At 37.9% G+C, this 8,346-nt stretch overlaps 1 protein-coding gene across 1 annotated transcript; it reads left to right on the forward strand.

The window, feature by feature from the left end:
• Positions 1-1,224: 1,224 nt before the first annotated feature.
• Positions 1,225-7,478, forward strand: LOC141598396 (uncharacterized). Its single transcript, XM_074418148.1, has 7 exons — positions 1,225-1,363; positions 5,720-5,898; positions 6,026-6,149; positions 6,247-6,376; positions 6,470-6,630; positions 6,733-6,849; positions 6,952-7,478. The coding sequence occupies exons 2-7, from the start codon at positions 5,873-5,875 to the stop codon at positions 7,363-7,365; spliced, it is 972 nt and encodes a 323-aa protein (XP_074274249.1). The 5' UTR covers positions 1,225-1,363; positions 5,720-5,872; the 3' UTR covers positions 7,366-7,478.
• The last annotated feature ends 868 nt before the right edge of the window (positions 7,479-8,346 follow it).

An 8,346-nucleotide genomic window follows, 5' to 3' on the forward strand; every position in this document is an offset into this window, starting at 1 on the left:
GTCGCTGTGAGTACCAAAGATAAAATTTATAATTCCTATTAAGACTAACCTAGGCTAGTGGTAACAGGGGTCGATCCCAAGGAGGCAGTTGTAAACTTTAGTTGATTTATGATCAGTCTGAGGTAACTAATATGGGGGTCGATTTGAATTGTTCTATAGCTAATGGCAATAAAAGGAAAATAAACTAAAAATATGAATTAAACAGATAAAAGAAGGGTACTAGGATGGTCGGATCATTATAGCTTCGGCGGCAACAAACTAAGACGGTCTAAATCAAACACAAGTAAGGCGGGAAATAAGAGGTCCTCTCGGTCCACTCCTAACAAATAGCATCTCTCGATCTCGCTATAGGTCCCTAATGTCACTAATACTAACTTTCGTCCTGAAAAGCGACTAATGGTCTAAACTATACCTATCTTTCGATCTTAGCACAGTTTAGTCGAATTAATTGACGGTCAAGCAACCTACCCTACCTTTCGGTCTAATGGGTCAGTCACAAAATAGGTATCTAACTGGTCGCATGCATTCGATTCGTTAAATACAAGATTAAAAACAATTAAAACGAAGGTAACCTTACAAGGTCAGTCGATCGACCAACAATGTCAGTCGATCGACTGACACGCGGGTTTAGTCCGTGATCAATCTAATGCCGCCTAGCCATAAATCGCCTACATCCTAGCACTAACTATTTAGCTACTCATGGCAAAGGTAAAAACAACAATAAAACTCATGACAATTACGGAATTCATACTTAAAATAAATAACAATGATGGTGAAGCGATAATTGGCTTGGGAATGCTAACTATCAATTCTACACTAACAATGGAAGTAAAGCAATAAAAACTGAAATTAAACAGGAATAATACCGAATTGCAGGGGAAAGATTGATTAATGAGAACCGAAATTCCGATGCTTACAAATAACCCAAACCCTAACTATTCGATCACTACAAGAAAACACGAAAAAGGCGACAGACATACTACAGTCGCCAAATTGGCGACAGGGAAAAAAAAACGGGCGACCACTATCCGTCGCCAATTTGGCGACTATAACTTTTTATCCAAAATCCGTATGAAATCCACGGGCGACGAAATATTATCCAATTTGGCGACCGAAATCAGTCGCCAAATTGGCGACCATTACCCGTCGCCATTTTGGCGACCAAAAACGGTCGCCAAAAGCCTGTTTCTTTTTTTTTGATGATTCTTCTCCCCGTCCCTCATTCATTCTATCTATCAACAAAACAAAAAAAAAATCGCCAAGAGTTCCGACGCCACCACCAACTACAACGACCACCGGACGCCACCACTCGCCGCCGCCATCCGCACACTACATCCCTACCGACCCTTTGTTTATAATAAAGGTTTGTTTTCGACTCAAATCGATTTAATTACTTCAATCCTTCATATTTTGTTTAAGTTGTGATCCTTATTTAGTATCTAGTTGTAATTTATACATTAGTGATGCTTATTATTGTATGTAGTTGTAATTTAATTAGCATTTTTGTTAATTAATTTGAGTTAGGGTTAGAAATTAGCATTTTTGACAACTTGTATAATTAACCAAATTAATTAAGTTAGAATAATTTAATTACCCGTGGCTTTGTTAATTAATTAGCATTTTTCTTGAATACAATGAGCATGATGTATAAATTTGCTAAATTAGTAATGTCATTTGATTAGGGGATTGTATAAATTTGCCTTATAATTTTGACAACTTGTTTAATATATAATGACCTAGTACCCGTTCAAGAATTACTCATTAGGAGCAATTCTTGAATAGTCCCCATTTTGGGACTGTCTTTGTACGTTTCAAGTCACTTAGGTAGTAAACACATAGTTGTGATTTTATTAATGAGAAAAGAATTTGGTTGCAAATTTCTCCAATGTTCTCTGAATACATATGTGGAATATGTATCTTTTCCACATTGTGTATTTGGAGAACTAAGGGGAATTCTTTGCGAATTTTTTCTCATTAATAATTCACAAATGTGTGTTTGCTAGTGACTTGAAACGTACATTGATGGGTTTAGGTTGGAGTGATAAGGACCCAATTGAAATCTTGAAATTAGCATAAAATGGAGGATGAGATAACCATTGCTTTTTTTGTTGAAATTAAATATTATTATTTAAAATGGTTAGTTTGCTATATATTGCTTATAGATTAAAATGAAGAGATCTGAACGTAGCTGGATGTACGAAGAAAGAGTAGATAAGAAGAAACGTCCTATCGCTAGATTTGTAAAGGGAGTTCGTGGATTTATTGAATTTGCTAGATGTCAAGATTCATATGATTTGGAACAACATAAACTTAGGTGTCCTTGTACTAAATGTAAAAACTTAAAATATTTATTTGACATTGAAGTAGAAGAGCATCTTGTTACAAATGGTTTTTTTCCAAACTACTACAATTGGATCTCCCATGGAGAAAAATATTATCCCGAAGAGCCTCAAATCCAACAAAATGAGAACCCATATAGAGAAATGGTACTTGATGCCTTTCAGTCTAATGATTTCATTAATGACGACCGTGTACCAATGATTGATGAAGAACAACCAAACCCAAGAGCAAAAGCCTTTTTTGACATGCTAAGTGCTTCCGAAAAAACCTTATATGAGGGGAGTAGAATGACATTGTTACAAGTTGCATCCAGGATAGTTTCTTTAAAATGTGAGTATAATATGCCATTTAAAGCCGTTGATAGTATTGCTACGTTGGTTGAGGATGTTATACCCGATAATAATGTTATGACCCGAAATTTCTATAATACCAAGAAAGTGGTCAAAGGTCTTCAACTTCCACATGAAAAGATTGATGCATGTCCTAAAGGATGTATGCTTTTTGGAAAGATGATGCTTTGCTTGACAAATGTAAGAAATGTCAAAGTGATAGATATGAGACAAGTGAAGGAAATATTGTTTTGAAGGGGAAGAAGGGTAATAAAAGGAGTGGAAAGAGAAAGAAACCAATATCAGAAAACACATTAATTTATTTTCCATTAGCTCCTAGACTTCAAAGAATGTATGCCACGAAAAATCTTGCCAACCAAATGAGATGGCACAAAGAAAATCCTCGTACACCTGGAAAGATGTGTCATCCGAGTGACGGGGAGGAGTGGAAGCGTTTTGATAGGTTATATCCCGATTTTGCCGAGGAACCTCGCAATGTGAGACTTGGCTTGTGTACGGATGGGTTTGACCCTTTTGGTCGATTTGGTAGAAACTACTCGTGTTGGCCCGTAATGACCACGCCGTACAACTTACCTCCTTGGCTTTGTCTGAAAAGACAATTTATTTTCCTCTCTTTACTTATTCCCGGTCCTGATAACCCAAAAAACCATCTGGATGTTTATTTACAACCGTTGGTGGAGGAACTGAAGTATTTGTGGGAAGTTGGTGTAGAAACATTTGATGTGTCGAAGAAGCAAAATTTCCAACTAAGAGCTTCATTGTTATGGACTATCAATGATTTTCCCGCATATGGTATGCTATCGGGATGGGCAAACCGGGCGAAAGGCATGTCCTTATTGCATGGATAGGAGTAAAGCATTTTATCTTCCTAATTCCAAAAAAATTAGTTGGTTTGATTGTCATAGATGTTTCTTACCGGATGGACATATTCATAGAGAGAACAAGAAATCTTTCTTAAAAGGTAAGGAGGTGCGTGACAATGCTCCGGTTCGACTCTAAGGGGATGAGATATGGGAGGTCATGACGTGATTTGCCAACAACGTCGATGGGATGAAGAAGAGTTTAAAGAGTTGAAAAAGAAAAAAATGGTTGGTTTAAAAGAAGTATTTTTGGGAGCTTCCCTCTTGGAAAACAATGTTGATCGACACAATTTGGATGTGATGCACATAGAGAAGAACTTCTTTGAGTTACTTATTCATACGATTATGGATGTAAAAGGAAAGACACGTGATGATATTAATTCAAGAATAGAATTGAAGAAATTTTGTGATCGTCCTAAACTTCATATTCGTAAGGATGGGGCTAAACCAAAAGCCATATTTACTCTTGACAAAGCTCAAAGAAAGGTATTGTGCGATTGGATAGGAAACTTGAAGTTTCCCGATGGATATGCATCCGATTTGAGCCGTTGTGTTGATTTGAAGGAACTGAAGTTGAAAGGGTTGAAAAGTCATGATTGTCATGTTTTCATGGAGCGCTTATTACCCGTGGCTTTTAAAAATTTACTCCCGACTACGAGTTTGGAATGCGATTCTGAGAAATAAGTCAATTTTTTAGAGATTTATGTTCCTCCACGATATCGGTTGAGGACATGAGTCGTTTAGAAGACCAAATACCAGAAATTTTGTGTAAACTTGAGATGATATTTCCGCCTTCTTTTTCAATTCGATGGAGCATCTACCTATCCATTTGCCATATGAAGCTAAAGTTGGTGGACCCGTCCAATATAGGTGGATGTATCCTTTCGAAAGGTTTCTTAATCATGTGAAGAAAAAAATTGGTAATAAAGCTCGTGTGGAAGGTTCTATATGCAATGCCTACCTAACGGAAGAGATTGCCAATTTTTGCTCTCTTTATTTTGAAAAACATATTGAGACCAAAGCAAAATACTTGAATATTGATGAAGCGGATGAACTAGACACAAGTATACCCAAGTGTTTCCAAATGCAGGATGAAATAGGGTGTTCATCAGCCGGGGGAACAAGATTTCTGGATGACAAGGAGTATAACTGTGCCCACCTTTATGTGCTATCTAATTGTGAGGTTTTGGAGCCATATGAAGCTCAATTTGTGACAGATTTCATTAAAGATCACCCTAATGTGAACAGAGAGGATGTTTGGCATAAGCATGAGGATCAATTTCCAGCCTGGTTTCGGAAGCATGTATGTAAGCTAAATATTCAAGATGATGTGATAAGAAGCTTGGCTTTAGGTCCTTCTCGAAAGGTTGTGACGTGGAATCGATATTCAATTAATGGGTTTAAGTTTCAAACATTTGACTATGGCAAAAGTAAGGCTAAATGCAACTACGGCGTTACTATTTCTTCTCTTGATGGCAATGATTATTATGGCATATTAGAGGATATCTTTGAGTTGTGCTACAATGGCCGGGATAGGAGTTATAAAACCGTCTTATTCAAGATTCAATGGAGGGATAATTCCGTAGCTGGAACGAGAGTCCATGATCGTTACAAACTCGTGGAAGTGAATCATACTCGAACCTACTCTCAATATGACCCATTTATACTTGCACAACAAGCTCATCAAGTTTATTTTGCATCTCTTCCGAGCACAAGCAATGATAGACAACAAAAGCAATGGTGGGCCGTTTTTAAAACAAAGGCACGATCAGAAGTTGATACATCTTTTTTCCAAGAAGAGGTTGTATCGAAACATTTTGTCCCAGTTGATCATGATGAAATTATTTATGCAAATGAGATAGAAGCGGAGGAGGAGTTAGAAGAGGAAGAAGAAGAGAATGATAAGGAGAGGGATGGGATAGAAGAGGGGGAAGAAGAAGAAGAAGAGGAGGAGGAAGAGGAAGAAGAAGAAGAAGAAGAAGAAGAAGAAGATGAGGATGATGATGATGATGATGAGTAAGAGAAGGTATTAAAAGTATACATATCAAAATTTGGAAACAATTATTAGCGTTTTATTTTGTCTTTTATACTTGTTTATTAGGTTTTATTTTTTTGTATCTTATAATAATTATCTTGTAATATTTGCTAACACTTTTTATTCAATTGTAGTACACATGGCTCCTGGAGGAAGTAGGCAGCGCGGAGGCTATAGTGAGGGAGGTAGTAGCTCCCGAGAGCGGGGAGGAGGACGTTGACCGTTCTACTACGGAGGTGAGTGAGGAGGAGGAGGAGGTTGCTATACCCCGACATACTGACAACAGGATGATCCTTGATCCGAATGGTCTTTGGTAATTTTTTATTCATTCTATTTTGTAATTTTTTTATTTAGTAATAAATGACTTTTTTTAGACATATGTTAATTATACATTATTTTTTTTTCCTATATAATTATGTTTTTAACATGTTTGATTTCAGGTTTAGAAGTCAAACAGTTGTTCGTGGTGTGACTAATAGCACCCAAGAGAACATGACACACGGCGTTACTTGTTGGAGTAACGCTAGTGATGAAGATAAGGAGATGTGGTTCAACAACTTCCGGGTATCTATTTATAAAATATATATTATTAAATATAATTTATTTATTCTTTTTACCTTATTATTAATTTGTTTCTCATCTATGTGTTTACTTTTTGTAGCGTGTGTTCTATTGGCCAACCAACCTTGAGCGCCTAGTTTGGCAAAGGTATAATGACATTGGCAAGAAGAGGCTAAGGGACAACATGTATAAGGTGTCTAAGAGGAAGAAGGCGCCATCTTTCATGAAAGGTATTTAGTTTCTTTTAATACCCGTAATTAGTTAAAATTCATTACATATTTTGAAAATATATTAATTAATAATTGTTATTTTATTGATTACAGGTTCGTCATATGAGGAATATACCAAGTACCGGAACAGTCCTGAGTTCAAGGAAGCATCGGCCCGGAACAAGATCAACAGGAAAGGAGGAGATAAGGATGCGGAAGTTGAGCCTACTCATTATGGAGGGTCTCAATCTTTTCATGATCGTGTGGTATTAGATGTAAGTTATTTGTCTTAGCTTTTAATTTAATAGTCTTCTAATTTAATTAGTCTCATTAATTATCATGTTTGAATAACAATTTCCTTGTTTTTTTTCCGGAAGACCAAGAAGAATAAGGGTAAGGTACCCACGATTGTTGATCTCTTTGTTGACACTCACGCAAAGAAGACAAGCAAGGGCAAGTTGATCTTCGCGAAGGAAAAAGATCAACAGTTATATGTAAGTGTCAAAAAATAAAAATTTCTTAGCTTTTTAAAGTATATGTTTTATCAATTTTTAGATAAGTAACCTCTAACCATTAATGTTTTATCAATTTTTTAGGAACAATTCCTTGTCCGTAGGAAGAACAACCCGGAAATTGATGACAATGAGCTATGGTTTGATCTTGTTGAGGGGTTCCAAAGAGGAGATGTGTATGGAGCCGGGTCGGCAAAGGAGATTTTCTACCCTACTCCAAGAAGAAGAGGGTCAATTTCCTCCCAACAACAACCTTATACCCCAAGTGTCGTGAGTGTGCTCCAAGCTCAATTAGCCGCCAGGGAGAGGCAGGATGCCGAGAGGGAGAGGCGGGATGCCGAGAGAGATGCTGAAATTCGGAGGATGAAGGAGGAAATGGAACGGATGAACTCCTTCTTCGCCAATTGCAACACTGGGTGGCGCCCGCAACCAAAGGATCCTAGAGATCCTAATCATGGAGGTGGTAGTGGAGCGGGAGCAAGTTTCCCTGTTTCGTAGTTATGTAGTAGAACTCGTAGTTATTCCCGGATAATGTTAGATGACCAAACTCGTAGAACTCGTAGTTGTGTGTATGGAACTTGATTTTCTTTATGAAGTTTGGTTGTGTTGGCTTCCCATGTGTTCTCTCTTTGGAAGTGTTGGTTTATTTGCGGGTTTTACGTATTTGGCTAGGTCAAAAACGATTTTTAGGCAAAAAAACATGTAATTTTGGCGACGGACACTGGGCATTTGGCGACGGCATTCCGTCGCTAAGTCTCTGATCATGAATTAATTTTAGGGACGTTGGCGACGGAAAACAGTGCCATTGGCGACGGATATCAGTCGCCAAAATGGCGACCAAGTTCTGTCGCCAAAATGGCGACCATTACCCGTCGCCATTTTGGAGGATATGGAGATGACGTGTTTTTTTAAAAGGCGACAAATAGCGATCGCTAAATTGGCGACTAATGATGATCGCCAATTTTGGCGGCAATTTAATTTTCGCCCGCTTTAAAAAATTGATCGCCGAAATTGGCGATTTAACGCTGTCGCCAAAAGCGACCAAACCCAGCTACGAAGTGCGGGCGACGGGTCTTAGTCGCTTTATTCTAAATGGCGACTGTTCTCAGTCGCCTTATATGGTCGCCAATTACCTTATTTGTTGTAGTGGATAGAGAATTTTGAATGAAAACTTAATGTAAATTTGATGCAAATTGATAAAAGCTAGATGATCCTCCTTCTGAATATCTAGGTTACGTTATATAGGAAATATACGTAACATCTTATTCCAAAACCTAAACACAATGGGCCTTTAGTTCTCGATCTTTTAATTCTCGTCTGAAACAGCGATGTGGTCGATCGACTAATCAGGGAGGTCGATCGACGGGTCTCGCAATGTAACCGGGATCCCGATAGATGGTCGGTCGACTGATAGGGCTAGTCGATCGACTGGCTGAGCTGCTAATTGACTTCTTGAAGTACGTGGACTTGTCTTTTGGG

Source organism: Silene latifolia, chromosome 9, assembly GCF_048544455.1.
Source record: "Silene latifolia isolate original U9 population chromosome 9, ASM4854445v1, whole genome shotgun sequence".
In the NCBI taxonomy this organism is placed as follows: Eukaryota; Viridiplantae; Streptophyta; class Magnoliopsida; order Caryophyllales; family Caryophyllaceae; genus Silene; species Silene latifolia.